This window comes from Muntiacus reevesi, chromosome 5, assembly GCF_963930625.1.
Source record: "Muntiacus reevesi chromosome 5, mMunRee1.1, whole genome shotgun sequence".
NCBI classification, from domain to species: domain Eukaryota; kingdom Metazoa; phylum Chordata; class Mammalia; order Artiodactyla; family Cervidae; genus Muntiacus; species Muntiacus reevesi.
Genome location: NC_089253.1, coordinates 111,029,357 through 111,046,932, shown reverse-complemented (window position 1 = coordinate 111,046,932; position 17,576 = coordinate 111,029,357). Strand labels below are relative to the sequence as shown.

The 17,576-nt window shown below is 43.2% G+C and overlaps 1 protein-coding gene and 2 long non-coding RNA genes across 3 annotated transcripts in view; 2 read left to right on the top strand and 1 right to left on the bottom strand.

The window, feature by feature from the left end:
* Positions 1-5,709, top strand: part of NIBAN1 (niban apoptosis regulator 1) — a 169,794-nt gene extending 164,085 nt beyond the window's left edge. Inside the window, exon 14 of the mRNA XM_065936194.1 lies at positions 1,124-5,709. Coding sequence (XP_065792266.1) covers positions 1,124-2,259 — 1,136 coding nt within the window. The 3' untranslated portion in view covers positions 2,260-5,709. The remainder of the gene's footprint in view (positions 1-1,123) is intronic.
* Positions 1-17,576, top strand: part of LOC136168571 (uncharacterized) — a 332,652-nt gene that overhangs the window by 218,514 nt on the left and 96,562 nt on the right. The window lies entirely within an intron of this gene.
* LOC136169196 (uncharacterized) overlaps positions 9,211-17,576 on the bottom strand; it is a 31,735-nt gene continuing 23,369 nt past the window's right edge. The window contains exon 2 of the long non-coding RNA XR_010663397.1: positions 9,211-9,416. This is a non-coding gene — a long non-coding RNA (uncharacterized lncRNA). The remainder of the gene's footprint in view (positions 9,417-17,576) is intronic.

Genomic DNA, 17,576 nt, shown 5'->3' with positions numbered 1-17,576 from the left:
GCTACTGCAGCCTGCCTGAAAGTCACTCTGCTGAATACACAGATCTGTGATGTGAATGGTATCCCCTTGGGTGTGAAATTGCTGGGCACTCTACAACCTACACAGCCAGAGGTAGAGGCTGATTGCCAAAAATGTCAGCTGCTGGTTGTCATTATTTTTTAAAATTAATTTTTATTGGAGGATGGTTGCTTTTCAGTGTTGTGTTAGTTCCTACCGTACAGCAAAATGAATCAGCCGTACATTGACACATGTTCCCTCCCTTTTAGAGTTCCTTCCCGTTCAGGTCACCACAGCACCATAGGTAGAATTCCTTGTGCCGTGTAGTACAGATGGCCAACAAACCCAAGATAAGATGCTCAATTGTTACGTTAATTGTGCTAATTATTAGAGGCCTGCAAATCAAAACTACAATGAGGTATCACCTCACTCTGACCTGAATGGGCATAATCAAAAAAACCAACAAACAATAAATTTTGGAGAGCATATATGGAGGAAATGACTGTTACTGATTTTACTCCTCTTGGGGCCTCTAGGACTGAGCCGGATGGACAGAGGCCTTTAGTTTGGACACTGCAGGTCATAAGGCTCTCTCTGCAGGCTCAGTACTAAGGACCCGTTACACATTCAGGACTGTTCTGAGTGTGAAAGCAGGGAATATAAGGGCCCGTCCTGCCCTAAAGGAGTGTCAGTCGAAGTAGACGCATTGCAGCCACACATACTAGCAGCTAATGAGAATGGTGGGGCCTCCAAGGGTGATACCAAAGATGCTAGTAGATTTGACCTCCTTGAAAGCCAAGGCCATGTTTTATTCATTCATCTTTGGATTCTTAGAGCCTGTCCCGTAGTTGACGTCCAGTAAAAGTGTGCTGTTGGAATAAATGAGTGAGTGAAGGAATGAATGAGTGACCATTACAGAGGTTCAGGGTTTGGAATGAGTCTGTAGGCTCTGGTCATCAGGGAAGGCTTCCTGAAAGAGGGTTAGAAGTAAGCTGGAATTTGAAATTGGGAAATTCAGACAGTTAGAAAAGCTGAGAGGGGAGTTTAGCTTCTGGATAAAATCAGAAATTCCAGTTTAGCCAGGGCAAGGTTTTAACATTATGTTTTGCTTTCTGGTATCTCTCAGTGATAAAGGAGGCTGCTATCCTGAAGAAACACAATTTGTTTGAAGACAACATGGCCTTGCCCAGTGAAAGCGTGTCCAGCCTCACTGATCTAAAAACTCCTGTGGGGTCAAACCAGGCCAGCCCCGCCAGGAGAGCCTCGGCCGTTCTGCCCGGAGTTTCAGAGAGTGAGATCCTGAATAATGAGGTGTTCCAGGAGGCAGGGGAGATGAAACAGCCAGAGGCCCCTGGTCCATTGGCCAGAGAAGAAGGCCTCTCCCTCCCTGTGTCCAGCCCTCCCCCAGATGGGGACAGGCAGGTCATCGATTCAAGTATAGATGGCCCGGTTGTGAATCTGGTGGCTACAGAGGTGCCAGCGGGCGCCCTGGGCACACACTTGTCACAGCTGGAGTTGGAGGAGACTCCTGAGGACCGAGAACCCACCCAGGAAGACGCAGAACCCACCTCTGCCGCAGGCTCCTTGAAGGAGCTCAGAAATTTGCTGACGGTGACCGTCGAAGTGCCAGAGGAGTCCGCTGTGCTCGAGGTTGAGAAAGATACACATGAGGAGACCCTTGTTCCCCAAGATATTGAAAAAGAAGAGGAAGCAACCCAAATCGACACAGAGGCCAGTCAAGCGTCTGCCTCGGGTCAGGACAACTGTGAAGAAAGTGAAGTCAGTGAGGGGGAGGCCCATGGTCCAGCTCCCAAGGCCGAGGCCAGCGGGGTGGAGCTGGGAGAATTTCCAGACATTCAGCCAGCCAGCGGGGGGCTCAGCGAGGGGGCTTTGGGCCCAGGCCCCACAGAAGAGCCAGGAGAGGCAGGAGAGTCCGCTGAGAGCAAGCTCACAGGGGGTGCTTCCGGACTGGGCGCCCTCGAAGGAGGAGAGCCCCTGTGCTCTGTGGAGGCTGAGGCTGTGCCCCTAGAAGCTTGCATGGTCCGTTCTGACCCCGTCAGCCCCAGGGAGAGCCAGATTTCTATGGAAGAAGAGGCGGTGGGCGGGAGCTGCAGCACAGCCCAGCCTGCCACTAGCGAGGATGCCCAGGAGAGGAAGGCCGACCCCGTTCCCGAGTGTCAGTGGGTGGCGGGGAACGACGTGAACCCCGATACCCTAGATACACAGAGAGAAGACCCCCCAGAGCCCCCTTCAGAGGAGTGAAAGGGACAACGTGGCCAAAGTCTTTCTTGGAACAAACTCAACCAAAAGGGGGAGGGGGGGGTGCCTGCAATTTGTTACCAAAAAAAACCCAAAAAAGGCATGAAGTACTTCTTTAATTTGTACAATGAAGCCAGAGGGAATTGTGCACGGGGCAGGAGCACTGAGGCAGACCTCTGTGGATGGAAGTGTCCTCCCATGAATTATGGCTTTAGCATTTGAATAGGAATTACAAAGGTAATGGAGTGTGTGGGGGATGAGAGGCAGCTGAGGGGCCCAGGGCGGGATGGGGCTGCGGGGAAGGAGGAGACAGCAGGGCACCCTGCACTTTCTCTTCTAATGCACTTTAAGGCTTCTTCATGTTCTGTGAGAATGCAAAGGTAGATCCTGTCAATCCAGCCTCACCGTTCGTCCAAAGCCAGGCTGCAGGAAAGGGAGACGGTGCGTGCCGGCGCCTCCCGCCTGCTGTGTGCGGCCCGCAGAGCCTGAGCGATCAGCCTGAGACATCCCAGGAAGGCTGAGCAGAAACAGAGCAAGACTGTGGTCTGGGGGGCTGGCTGGGCCTCTTACCAATGCCGCTATCAATTTCCTACTAATTAATCTTGTTAATTCTTATTAATGAATCACTTTTTGGAGAACATGAGATGAGGCAAGGAAATTTCTTTGGCATGTTTAAGGCTGAAAGCATTCCAAATTAGCCTTAGACTGTGTAGAGAAAGAGCTTAGCTAAATTATCAAGCATAAAACCAACCAATTAAACATTATTTGAACAGCTATTCTACAACACATGCTGTGTTAGGCATAGTAACAAAAAAGAACAAAAGAAAAAAAAAAGATTAAGTGCTTGTCTAGCATAAATGAAAGGACCCAAAGGAATTTAGTCTGAAAGAAAAAATATATATACTGATTTTCAAAACATGGCAACTTTCTTTCTTTCCATTGAAACAGTCCTGGTTTATTTCCAAGAGGGAATAAAGTGAATAAATGAATAAAAGAAGAAAGGAAAGAGGAAAGTAAAAGGGAGACAGAAAGGAAGAAAGAGAGAAACCAAATTATAGATCATTAAGTTCCAAAGATGTTGCCAACAATGGAAATTATTTGCTCAGTTGTTCAGCAAATTGAGTCTCGTTATGTCCCAGGCACTCATACTGTGGTGAAAGTGGCTCTGTTCCTTTCTCCCAGAACTTGCTTTAATGGAAATAGATGGAAATACATTTTCTAAATGGATCATGACCTTTACCTGTGAGTGTTACAGGTGGAACGAACTTTCTTGCCAAAGATCAAAAAGATGTATTCTCTTGTCCTTCAGAAAAATACCAGATGATTTTCTAAAAGCTTTAGTCCCAGGTCTACACCTTGAAATTTCCTTCTACAAATTTTAGTATTAGATCACAACATATTGTCCTCAGAGCTTGTTTTTGATAATCATCAGCAAGTAGTTAATATCAGTTTTTTGTTTTTTTTTTTAAGAATTTGTCCATAGTTTGACCATTTAACCAGGAATTAAAATATCTCTCTCTCCATATCCCTATGAAGAATTGCTTGGATTTCTGGGTCATAGGGGATGAAAAATAATCAGTATACTCTCATATTGAATTGTTTCACCCTTGGCTCAGACAGTAAAGAATCTGCCTGCAATGCAGGAGACCTGGGTTCAATCCCTGAGTCAGGAAGATCCCCTGGCCAAAAGAATAGCTACCCACTCCAGTATTCTTGCCTGGAGATCTAAACACTTAGCATGTTTAGATCCTCTCGTTATAGGTGGAAGGCAGAGGTCACTCCCCTCCCTGGTCCTTATCACGCCCGTGTTCACTCACATCCTTGCATTTGGCACAAAATATTGCAATTATGTTTACTTCCTGTCTCTTCCAGGGGCTCCTTCCTTCAAGGACAGACGCTGGGGTTTAGTCATCCTGGTATATCCTCACATGCAGACTTGAGTAATGGGCTCCTTGGCTTCTCAAGTCACTTAAATATCCCTAGTGCCTAACAAGGAACTGCTTGTGTCGGGCTCCTCAGGAAATGTGAGAACTGATCACCCACCACACCGCTGTGCTGGGGCTATTTGGGGCTTGCTGTCAGGCAAGGAGATATATTTTACTTGGGCTTTTTGCCCTTGGGAGTCTTCCCTTAAATCAAGTCCAAAGTCCAAAAGGCAACTGGCCAGATGGTCTGATGCGCTGCCCAGTGAGACCGAGAGCCAAAGGAGCAGAGCCCAGCCTCCCCAAGGACTGCCCTTCTCTCCGGCAGAATGGTGATCAGCAAGCAAGGAGGTCCTGGTGCAGGCTGAGCCCACATAGAAGCTTCTAGCTTCCTCCCTTTTGCTCACCTCAGGGCTCCTGGCCCCGCTTGGAAAGCTGAGAGATTTTTCCAACCCTAAATGAGAGCAACTGTCACTTCGTTGGATGGATGAACGGCAGTGTCTACCCATCCGCAGGTAGAGGGGACCAGACATTAAGAGGAAGGACGGAGCTGAGAAGGCAGAGAGTTTTTCTGTACATATTTCACAAGAGACACGTCCACTAGATTAAGGCAGGTGAGTGTTCCATTTGAAGATGGAACAGGAAATTAAAGTGCATTAAAATTTCCTTATTTGTTTTACATGTTGAGTGGAATAGTTTCCTATTACTGGGAGTTTCTCTTGCTTTTGATACAGACTTGTCTAGATTGCTTCAGTGGTTTCCAGGTTGGAGCAAGGTTATTGTGATTTAAGTAAGCAGCAGGAAAAGCCTCTGATGGCTGCTCAGGGGCTCTCTCCTATGGACAAATTTCTTTGAAATGCATAAAACCTCAAGACATGGTTTTTGGCAAATGTTCCATGACTAGTTTTGTTTTATTGATCTTTCACAGAGGAGGAGTATTTTCCTTAAAAAAGAATTCACTTGTCAGTTTTTCCTTTGCAGCTTAGAGCAGAGTCAGTAGTGTCTTGCATTATTCAGAGTAAACTTATTTCAAAAACAAATGCATTTTGGAGACAACAAGGAAAAGATTCCAGATTGTTCAAAAGTTTTAGAAAGAGACCGAGTATGAAGAATTATGGGTCTTCATGCTCCATCTTCTGCATTTTACTACAGAGATTCTCAACTCTGGTTTCATAACCTTCAGATTAGAGCTAGTGATTTCAAAGGGTTCCACGATTCTCTCAGATTTCTTTATAAAAAGTGCTAAATGATGTATGCTAACCTAGCAAGTTTAATTTGGGGAAGAGAAAGACATCACTGACTAAATAATACAGCTTCACTTGCTGAAAAAGTCGGTTACATGTACCTTCTTTACCGTAAACAAGTGGGTTTTACAATTCGCTTCTGAAGTCTGCAACCTCAATAAGGAAATCTACACTGTGGATTGGTTTTTCTGGTCACTATATAAAGCAAATAAACTTAAACCACTTTGTAATCACTTATTTACCCTGCCAAGTGCCTATATTGCAATAAAATGTTTGTCCTTGAAAAAGTGTCCAGACATCATATTTATTTGGAATGGGGCTGTTTTCATCTTTTAAGCAAATGTCATACTTGAGCTGGGAGGAACTCCTCAGAGATAGAAAAGTGAGTCAGTGTAGTATGGAATTTTACTTTTCTGCCATCAGGAAGGAATCCACAGGGAAGTCATTTAATGTCAGTTGTAATCATGCTTTTAAAATGCATATGCTAATTTCTTTGGGAATCGGATTAGGTCTATAATACAGCAATGGGCAATTACTCTTGATGTAATTGAATTGCTGTTCAAACAAATTTGTTTTCAGTGGGCAATGATGAGCAATATATCCATTCTTTCTGTAATTATAAACAAAGCAATATTTACTCACCAGTATCCACAGTTGCTCATTCATCCATAAATTCATTCATCTGAAAAACAATGACTGTGCATCTGTTGTGTGCAGGTGCTCTAGTGGGTGCAGAGACACAGAAGTGTATACGATGGACATTATCTCATATCATGAAACTCAAATTCTCAGGGTGGACACAGCCAGGGAGAGCTCAGAATGGGTGTTTGCTTCTTTACTTGGCATAAGACTTTTCTATGATCTCAGTTCAGTTCAGTCGCTCAGTCATGTCCGACTCTTTGTGACCCCATGAATCGCAGCACGCCAGGCCTCCCTGTCCATCACCAACTCCATTGAGTCGGTGATGCCATCCAGCCATCTCATCCTCTGTCGTCCCCTTCTCCTCCTGCCCCCAGACCCTCCCAGCATCAGGATCTTTTCCAATGAGTCAACTCTTCGCATGAGGTGGCCAAAGTATTGGAGTTTCAGCTTCAGCATCAGTCCTTCCAGTGAACACCCAGGACTGATCTCCTTTAGGATGGACTGGTTGGATCTCCTTGCAGTCCAATGGACTCTCAAGAGTCTTCTCCAACACCACAGTTCAAAAGCATCAATTCTTCGGTGCTCAGCTTTCTTCACAGTCCAACTCTCATATCCATACATAACTTTACACCAACAGCTTCAGGCAAGAGAGGAGGCATGTTGGAGAAATCGTGTCCAGCAGTGATGGGGACACTTGGTGTGGCATAAGCTTCCCTGCTCCGTCTCCTCCTTCCATAGCAAACTTCTGGTGGCTCCTCCAGAATTTCTACTTCAGGCCAATAATCAGATTGAAATTGGAGGTGAGGGGGGATCATGAAACCGCTTTTGCATGTCTTTTTCTTAGATTGTATGTTCATCCACTGTGGCCAGGATGAATGTGATGGAAGTCTCGGGAGGAGTCAATTAACAGCTCTTCTCTCCTCACAAGTCTGGAGCCAGTCCAGCTTGAGCATCTCTCATCCTTTGCCATATCCATTGTCAAGAAATATCCGTCCCTCCCTTCCCCATCTAGCCAATTCCCACTTTTCCCATGAGAGGACAGTCAGGCCAGTGCCCCCACCCAGCTCCTGCCCCCAGTAAAGCGCTGCTGAACTCTCCCACCAAATGTTCTTGTCTCCTTATAGTCATCCTCTCTCTCTGCTGCAGTTGTCTACTTGAGCTGTGCCTTGGGGCAGGGGCCCTGCCTTTAATCTTTGTATCCTTAGCAGAGCATAGGTCCCTGAAGATAGCAAGTGCTCAAGAAATGTTGAATAAATATCCCCAATAACCGACGAAGAGACAAGTGGCGATAACAGTCTGATCCCTTAGCACGTATTAAGAATCTGTGACTCTGGGACGTTTACCCACCCTCAGTCTACATAGATAGTTCTGTTTTCGTGATGAGACTTGATCATGGGTTTTTGTACACTCATCCCTCTGGGAGGGCAAGTCAGAGCCAAATTGCCTCCAAATCAAGCTACTATGAGCCACCTATTAGTTTTGCGGACAGTGGCCTCCACTGGATTTTCCTGAGGTCCTTAAGAAGTGCAAAAAGGTCAAGAAGTTTACCCTGAATGGTACCCGAGTCTGTGATGCATGAGCAAATGCTTTAGCAGCATTTTCCTTCTAGAAAGCCCTCCTCTTGAGGTTGGATAAGGAGCAGGGAAGAAGATGTGGTCCCTGATTTTAGGAAATTCAGTCCAGTTGGGTGGTTCTGTGAGAAGAGGGAGAAGGGTTCTGGCAGAAGAAGTGGCAACTGAGGACTCTGCTCAAGAAAGGGCAGGTTTGATTGTTGAACCTATTAAGTTCACCCTTTGATTCTTGCCTTTTTGATTTCTTCATGAGCTAAAATCCAAAATCCAGCAGCCAGAACCATTAGAGGGAGCTGTGGTCAGAAGGAGTTATAGTCAGAGCTGTGACAATGGAAGGAAATCATGGGCTTTATTGATTTAATCATGACTTACTTGATGGGAGAGGGGAGCAATCTAAGGAATGAGTCGACCTCAAGAAACTGGAAAAGGCAGAGAGATGGATTTTCCCATAGAACCTCAAGAAAGGAATGCATGCCTGCCTGCTCACTCATACTAGCTCGTTGAGACCTGTGTTATAGTTCTAACCTCCACAACTGTAAGATATTAAATGTGTGTTGTTCTTGACCACTAAATTTGTGGTTACTTGTAACAGCAGTTCAGACCTCTTAGTTAAAACATAAACAAATGAAACCCTAAAAAAATCCAGCTGTCTCCAGATATTCTGAAGAAATTTTTTATCAAGATCCTTTCCTGCCTTACCTGTCTGGTCCCTACACAGAGGGGTATGCATTTGTACTGGGAAGTGTTTGCTTTGCATTAGCAATTCCAAGTGGAATTGTTGGGGGAGGAACCAGGTGGGGCTTACGTTTCAGAGAATGTCTACAAGACATTAAGGTGATTTTGAAGCTAAGGCCTTCAACACCCTGCTCCCTACCCGACCCTGTTCTGGGCTGCTGCCTGAGTCCCGTGGAGGACAGTTCTCTCTCTACACTGGTTTGAAAGGGAGCTTGTGAGGGGAAAATGAAGGCATCTTCATTTCTGTCTGTTGGAGGCTTCAAGTTTTGAACTTTAAATTTTTATCCAGAGTTAAGGATAAATTATGTTTTTCCTGTAACATCCAGATTCATTCATGGATTTTTTTTTTTTCACAAAATACTTATCAACATCTACTAACGTACCAGACTCTGCCAGACCCTGGGAATAGAGTGATAAAACAATCAGTCCCTGCCAGCATTACATTCGGTTTGTCTGTTATCTTTTCCCCACCGACATTTTCAATTATTCAGCTTAAGGAAATACTTAATATTAATGAGCCTTTCCACCTTTCAGGTCACATGATTCAGAATTCTTCACCAAGTTTACCTATAGGCTTGGAACTTGGTTTGGTCTGAGATCCTTTGTGAGAAAATTGTATGGGTGTCAACTTATTGTCTGAACTGGGGCTAACCACTTAACCTTGAAAAGAATTTGTTTGTAAAATGACAACAACAGCCCCCACATTGAAAGGCTATCGTCCACATTGAGTAAAATGAGGCTCAAAGGAGTGAAGCAACTTCTGAAGGTTATACTGCTAGTAACTCGTTGACCCAGGAGTATCATTTAGCAATCACTACAAAACTGAAATCACTCCAAAAGTCAGTGGTTAAAATAGGAAGCATTTATTACTGCTCAGAAGGTTACGGGTCAAGCACCAGGGAGACAGCTCATATCATCTTGGTTGACTTCCCCAACAGGTGTGGGAGGTGGCTGGCTGTCCGCTGGTGTGGCCTGTCCATTGCTGGGCAGCTGGGCTCCTCTCCATGTGGTCTCCCATCTTTCAGCAAGCTGGTGCAGGCTCACTCCTGTTGCAGAAGCCAGGAGGAGAAAAGGAGAGAGAGAGAAGAAGCAAAAAGCTCAGAACTGGAGCAACTGACCAAAGCCAGTCACAAGGCTGGGTGAGATTCAGGGATGGAATTGCTGTAGTCACACACCGCACTGCATGTGAGTTCAGGGAAGCCATTAGCTGGGGCATCGGTGCAATCAACCTGCCTCAGCAGCATTCACATGGCTCCTGTTTGATTCATGCTCTTGTCTCCGTAGGACACTGTCTATAAACACTTACACACCCAGCGCTGGCCCCTCTCACATTCTTCCCCAATATCTGTGCCCTGCTTTAGCCCCATTCTCTACTGGATGAACAAAACACCATCATTCCCAACTCTAACTTTGACCTATCAAAGAATTTTGGCTTTTGCATTTGTTTGGAAAATGAGTCTCTTATTTAAAAGTATTTTTTTTAAAGATTTACTTATTAATTTATTTTTGGCTGCACTGGGTCTTCGTGGCTGCATGCAGGCTTTCTCTGGTTGCAGGGAGTGGGGGCTACTCTTCACTGCAGTGCACAGGCTTCTCATTGTGAGGGCTTCTCTTGTTGTGGAACATGGGCTCTAGGCACCTGGGCTTCAGTAATTTTGGCTTGTGGGCTCAGCAGTTACGGCTTCTGGGCTGAGTTGCCCCATGGCATGTGGGATCTTCCCAGAGCAGGGATCAAACCCGTGTCCCCTGCATTGGCAGGCGGAGTCTTAACAACTTGACCACCAGGTAAGGCCCTAGAAGTTTTTCTTTTTAAATTTATAAGCCTTGTAAGAAGAAATGTCTAAAAGAGATTCCTTCCCATCTTAGCAATATATACGTCATATACTGCTTAATTATAACAAGGTCATTGGTCATGATAAACATGTTAATTATGCCAGGAGAGTGAGAAAATTTAACCCGTGACAAGCAGTATTTAGCTTCATAGAAACAAACACCATTCTCTCCAACAAACATCAATAATATTATTTTCTATAGAAAATAATGTTAGTCTTCAGAAAATGTTACAGTCCTCCTCAAAAGGAAAATAAGCACATTTAAAAACCAACCACAAAACAAGTAAAGATAAATTTTACTTGAAAATTTATCCCACCTGGTTAATATTCTGTATTCTTCATAACTCTATGATAGCTGATTTGTACATATTCCTAATCCCTCTCCTTTTCCCTGGAAAAGAATGATCCTCAGGATATAACATTTTAAGAGCACTTGTATCAGATTTTGCCCTTCTAGCTTTCTTGCTAGAATATTGTTGTACCTAGTGACCCATGGGTTCCTTTGAAAATTTTAATGAAGGTTGAATAAAAGATTTGGGGGCTTACATCTGGTGGTATGCCACCTCATTAAGAATGTCCTTTTTTTCCTTGTCTGTCCAACACAAAGGACCACATCAAGACTCACATGTGCTCCCTCCCATCATTTCAAGACTTCTTCCTCTGAATTCCTTTGGCTTTTATGCTGACAACATTGATTTTGGCACTTTAAACATGCATCATAAAGAAATTTTTAGTGATTTCTCATATGTTTTGACTCATGACTTTTAAAAGAGAGGGAGTTTTCCCTGTATGCCTAGAGACTCAATATGTTCATAGAAGCATAGACTTTTAGGGCTGGAAGATACCCTAAATGTTCACAGAGTGCAAATGCACCCACAGTGCTTGCATTTCCCTTTTAGAACCTCCTGCTTTTGGTCATCCTCCAGGGATGGGGAACTCACTATCTCCCAAAGGAAATTATTTTGTTTTCAGATGACTCTGATGGCTGGAGAGCAAAAATATTACTCTCATGTTCCACTCCTCCTCTGCCACCATCCTCAAGTATAATTTCCATCCCCTGGGTCCAGTTTTTTCTGTCAGGGAAATATACAACATTCTAACCACTTTCCCTCCTGACAGATTTCAAACATCTCCAAACAACCGAGATGTCTTTTCCAGACTAAATATCCCCCAATTCACCTCTTTTTATATAACACAGCTTTGAGCTCCTCTGTTGAGTCTTTTCACAGCTCAATTACAAGCTAGTTTCTTGTGTTTTCCTTGAAACAGGCTCCTCAAAACTCCCCCTTCTCCCTCAATAGTCTCCACCTCATAGCCTAGCGAGCTTCCCAGGTGGCGCTAGTGGTAAAGAATCCTCCTGCCGATGCAGGAAAAGTAAGATACACAGGTTGTTGGATCCCTGGTGGGGAAGATCCCCTGAAGGAAGAAATAGTAACCTACTCCAGTATTCTTGCCTGGAGAATCCCATGGACAGAGGAGCCTGGTGGGCTTCAGTTATGGGGTTGCAAAGAACTGAACACAACTGTAATGACTTAGCACACACACAGGCACTTAGCCTAGCACCCTTTCTCTCGAAAATCTTCTCTCCCCAACTCAGAAGGCACATTTTTGTCCCTTTCCCCTTTTCTTGTTATCTTCAAAGGGAAACAAAGAGCATTTTTTATAGTAAAGTTTTTGCTTTCAAGCACTGTGGGGAAGATACATGAAATAAAAAAGTAAAAACTCTAAAAGTTACATAAAAGTTAAGTCCTTAGATGTAAGTTTCCAGGTCTACCATTTTTTGCTCCTTTTGAGAAAGTAAAAGGAAGACTGGTTCATTGTCAGCTCACTGCCTTATTTCTAGAAGTGGGACTCACCAACATTCCCTCTCCACTTACTGACCCTTCCCTGATTTCTGCAAGAAAGCACCTCTTTCCAGAATGTGATTCAGGCAAAGCAAATGCTTCAATGGTTAAACATCTAGAAAGGCTCCCAGATTGCAAATAATCTCCACTAGATTTGTCCTACTTTTGGAGATCTATCTCCTTTTGGCATTTTATCATTCTCCTTAGAGATATTTTGTTGACTTCTGGGCATTTATTGATCAAATATTCTCACCAAAAAAAAAAAAAAAAAGATACATAGAACAAGAGTGCAAAAACTATCAAGGCTAGAAATAGGGATCTGGGAGTCAGTCAATGGCATCCATTTGGTAATTGAAGCTCCAGCAATGGATAGGATCTCCTTTGGGAAATCTAAAGAAGGAAAGTGGGCTGGGAAACTTAAGGAACACCCATGTTTGTATCAAAGGAGGAGAAAAAGTCACAGTGAGATAAGTAGGGGAAAAAAGGGAAAGGCTATAAATGACAAGAAACCAAAGAGAAGACAACTTGAGGAAGGCAGGAGTGGTCCATGAGTCAAATGCTGCAGCGAGGTCAAACAGGAGAAGGCATGGAGTGTGCCCATTAGCTCACAAAAAATGCCACTAGTACCTTGGTGAGACAGAAACCAGACCGTGATGGGAGATGAAAGTGGATACACATCCATGGCTGATTCATGTCAATGAATGGCAAAAACCACTACAATATTGTAAATTAATTAGCCTCCAACAAATAAAAATAAATGAAAAAAAAAGTGGATACACTCCAGTTTGTCTTTATTTGCCTTAGCATGTGTGACCCAAAACTGAACCTATATATTCCAAGTGTGGTCTGACAGGTGGTGGAAAGTGAGATCATGTCCACTTTGACCAATTCACTCTCTTTGGCAATGAAGCGTCAGCCCACATTCAGTTATTTTTGGCAGTCCCACTTACTGCAGCACTCCAATGACTCACAGGAAAGTAGACTGTTCAAACCTTGTGTCATTCCATACATGGCAGAACTAAGACATGACTTCCCATCTCGCGCTTGTGCAGCTGATTTTTAAAACCAAGTTCAGAACCTCATTCAGCTACAATTTACCTTATTAGTTTCAGTTCTTTGTTCCAACCTATAGGAATATTCTTTGTCCTAATTCTGTCATCCTACCTATTAGCTATACTCCTGGCTTTACGGCATCCATAAATTTGATTTACACTGGTGTTTCCAACCAAGTCATCAATAATGTCAAGTCCCAAGCATTCAGGCAAGGGTTGGGTGGAAACTTGAAGATATGGCTGGGTCTGAAGCCAATAACAAGTGTTTAATGCTGACACTAGCAGGTCTGAAGCCAGCAGAGTCAGTGAGTATGGTATTAAGGGTTGTTCAAGGCAGGAAAGACAATGGATAAGTAATGGAGCAAAAACCAGGAACTTAGCCAAACCACAACCTAGATGAGCAGATTCAGTATAAAGGACAGATCAAGAAGCTAGAGAAATTAAAAGAATATCCAAAGTTAACAACAGGCTCAAGAGGGAGAGTGACTAATTTTTGGACTTCCAGGTGGGTTTTATTTCTTCTTTTCCACATGCAAGGGTGTGTGTCCTTTAAAATTAAGGGCTTTTGATAAATAAAAATCTGGTACAAGACAAGTCTTCTGGATCTTTCCTAAGTAGTTTTTCTTAAAAGCCATTTTTTTTTGTACTGGCCAAGTAACCAGCTATGACGAATTCTCCTAACTCTACTGCATCTACTCCATATTTCTCTTCCTGTTCCCAAGGAGGTGAGATTTTATAAGGAAAGTTAATAGGGAGCAAGAATAGTTAAGCAAAGGGGAAGAAGGGGGAACATAGAAAATGACTTTTCACTGGGGTTCCTATGTTGTATTTATTTTCTGTCCTGGAATTTTATTAAAGATTAGCATCAATATTATTTTTAACATATATTAGCATAGCTAAAATGAAAACAAGACTGAATGCTGGGGAGGATGAGGCTAGAACTCTCATACACTGCTGGTGGGAATGCAAAACAGGATGTTCATTTTAGAAAACAGATGGGCAGTTTCTTATATAGTTAAACATATCCTTACTATGCATGCATGCTAAGTGGCTTCAGTTGTGTCTGACTCTGTGCAACCCTATGGACTGTAGTTGGCCAGGCTCTTCTGTTCATGGGATTCTCCAGGCAAGAAAACTGGAGTGGGTTGCCATGCCCTTCTCCAGGGGATCTTTCTGACCCAGGGGTGAAAGCCATGTCTCTTACGTCTCCTGCAGTGACAGGTGAGTTCTTTACCACTAGCACCAGCTAGGAAGCCCATCCTTACCACGTGACCCAGTAGTTCTATTCCTAGGTATTTACTGAAACAAAGTTAAAATTTTGTTCCCACAAAAACCTTTATGCCAATGTCTATAGTTGCTGTATTAACAATTGTCAAAAACTGCCAAACAACCCAAATTTCTTCAGGTGGTGAATAGATAAACAAAGTGGTACATCCATATGATAAACTACTACTTAACAATTAAAAGGCATATGCTCTACTGACATATACAATAACATGGATGAATCTCAAAATGATTAGGCAGGGCAAAAAAGGATATACTGTATGATTCCTTTTATATTACAATCTAGGAAAAGAAAAACTATAGGGATAAAAATAAATCATTGGTTACCTACAGGCAGGGGCAGTAGGATAAACTGACTATGAAGAGGCACGTAGGGGATTGTGGAGGGTGATGAAACCATTCTGCACCTTGATTATGGTGCTTGCTCCATATATGGTGATGACTTTATGCATTTATCAACAATCGTAAAACTATACACAGAAAAGGGAAGATTTTAGTCATATGTAAATTGTTGTTATTTAGTTTCTAAGTCGCGTCTGACTCTTTTCAACCCCATGGACTATATATATAGCCTGCCAAGTTCCTCTGTCCATGGGATTTCCAAGGCAAGAATACTAGAGTGGGTAGCCATTTCCTTCTCCAGGGGATCTTCCTGACCCAGGGATCGAACCCGCATCTCCTGTGCTGCAGGCAGATTCTTTACCACAGAGCCAGCTGAGAAGCTCCATATGTAAATTATACCTCAATAAACATGACTAAAAGAATATATTCCCTTAAGTAGCCCAAATTTTCAACAGTAATGATTAATTATATCATGAACTGTTTATACAATAAAGTATTACACAGTTGTTTTGGACTTTGTCAGACTTATTCTCGGCCCAGTAGCTTATGAAGAATCTTTACAGGGACTTCCCTGTTGAAGTGGATAAGAATCTGCCTGTCAATGCGGGTAACACGGGTTCCACTCGTGGTCTGGGGAGACTCAGGCGCCGCGGGGCAACTAAGCCCATGCGCCACAGCTACGGAAACCCGAAGACTCCAGAGCGTGGGCTCCACAACCAGAGAAGTTAGAGCGGTGAGAAGCCGTGCACCACAGTGAAGAGTATCCCCTGCCCGCCACAACTAGAGAAAGCCCACATGTAGCGAGAAAGACACAGCACAGCCGAAAATAAGTAATAATAAATTGCTTAGATAAGAGCCTTTACATAGGGGCGAACTTTCTGTTTCTAAGTTAGAAGTCACCGACTTGTTTTTCCACATTCCCTTGCAGCTAGGGCATGGGTGTGTGTCGTATGTTCCTCTTGTGTGTCAGATTCACTCTTAACAAAATTCCAATTCAAAATCGTGGTAAGAAGAAAGAGGTGCCTACAAAGTAATCCATTCTGCTGAGGGTGGTGGGTTGTGGCAGAGAGAGATGTCCAGAAGGGCAGTGACAGAGGGTTGAGCAGAAGCGTTCCACCCCCAAAATCAGAGGTGCGGTTAAGTTCCTGAAGCATCCTGGGGCTTTAATTTGAGCCGTATATTCCTCAGGCCTGGCTCTTGGGCCCTCCAAGAGATTAACACCTTTACATTAATTTAAATTTTAAGTTAATTAATTTAATTAGCCATTCGTGTTGTTGTTTGCAACCAGGAACCTAGAGTGGATAGAACAGTCATTAAAAATTATGTTTATAACCAGAGTCTACCAACATGAGCTAAGACTACATCATGGATATGGTGGCTTATATCATCATGGAAAAATGGGACTCGTGCCCGGCAATGACTTCCATACCAGGAGCCCATGTAGGAGGTGAGTGCCGTCATTCCTGGCAAGAAGCTCTACAAGGTACAGCCTACATCACTCATCTAAAAGTGGATTCCAAGTCTCCGTTTAAACAGCAGAAAGAAGACAGACGAGAAAAAACAGTCTTCACCTGCAGGTTTCCAAACTCATAGCTGCACTGAACTTCAGAACATTAAGAGCCATTTAAATGTTTCTGCTGACCTATTTGATTTTCAATATATCTAGGTGTACCATCCTGAAAAGAACTGTTAATGTGGCGCTTGCAGCAATGTAGGAAAGGCTTAACTACAGCTTTGAGTTTACAACACACACACACACAGATTAAATAATTAAATATATATGTACTGGCAAAACATGCCTGGAAGAAAATTTGCTCAGATGGATACAGGGGATTGGGCAGGTGAGTTTTTAAATGGTTATTATTGTCCTTTGTATCCACTTCCCTCTCTCCTTTCATATTCCAAAATGAAGATAATCTGACTGTCAAAATCAGAAAAACGTGTTTTGAGATACCTCAAGTTTGCACTTAAATTCAGCAAAAAATGCCTTCTTTTTTCCTAGAATCCCATACGATAAAGGACTCTTCGGGTGCATTTACTCCTAGTCTTAAGCCCATTGACCCCCATAACCGGGAATGATATACAAGCAAAAGGGAAAAGGTCACTAGAAACCTTGTCAAGTTAAAATTAGCTCTTAGGAGAACCACTTGGTGAGTACTGTTCTGAAGGGCTCTGTTGCTTCTTTTGAAGTTCTGATCTTGACTCAAAACTTCTTCATCAGAATTCCTAAGGTGACGCCGTGGCTTCTGTCAGACCACCTTGCCAGCACTTTCTTCCCAACACGAAAAGTCAGGCACCTGGGCATGGCAAGATCCAACAGACTGCCCAGTGGGAAGTTAGGAACTCCTAGCTTCATTTTTGCTCATGGATTACTGAGGAATCCCCCAAGAGGTCTTACATGAAAGACAGTGTATTTAAGCCCACTACTGCTTGCTTGGTATGACAAATACGAAAGAAATGACAAATACGAAAGAGGTCACACTCATTAAAGCGCAACATGACGTGTTTTGAAAAACACAACATATGGTCATTTGAAGTCTGAAAATCCTGCTGAGTTTTAAATTTTTCATCTGACTATCTTTTGATGTATAACCGTGTCCTTTCTGATTCTTTGAAAAATAAGAGTTTTGAGATCAAGACCACAGATGGAAACTTTCTCTCAGTGGGTAAAAATCACCTGAAGATAAAGTTGCTAGACTCCATTAAAGGGATGAGATTAAACACATGGACACAAAGCATTTTAAATACATCTCCATGAAAAAGATAATCTAATGATCATTCTTTAAAATTTAGTAAACCCATAAAATTTGGAGAGACACTCCTTTAAATGAAATATTTTTTCACTTCTAATT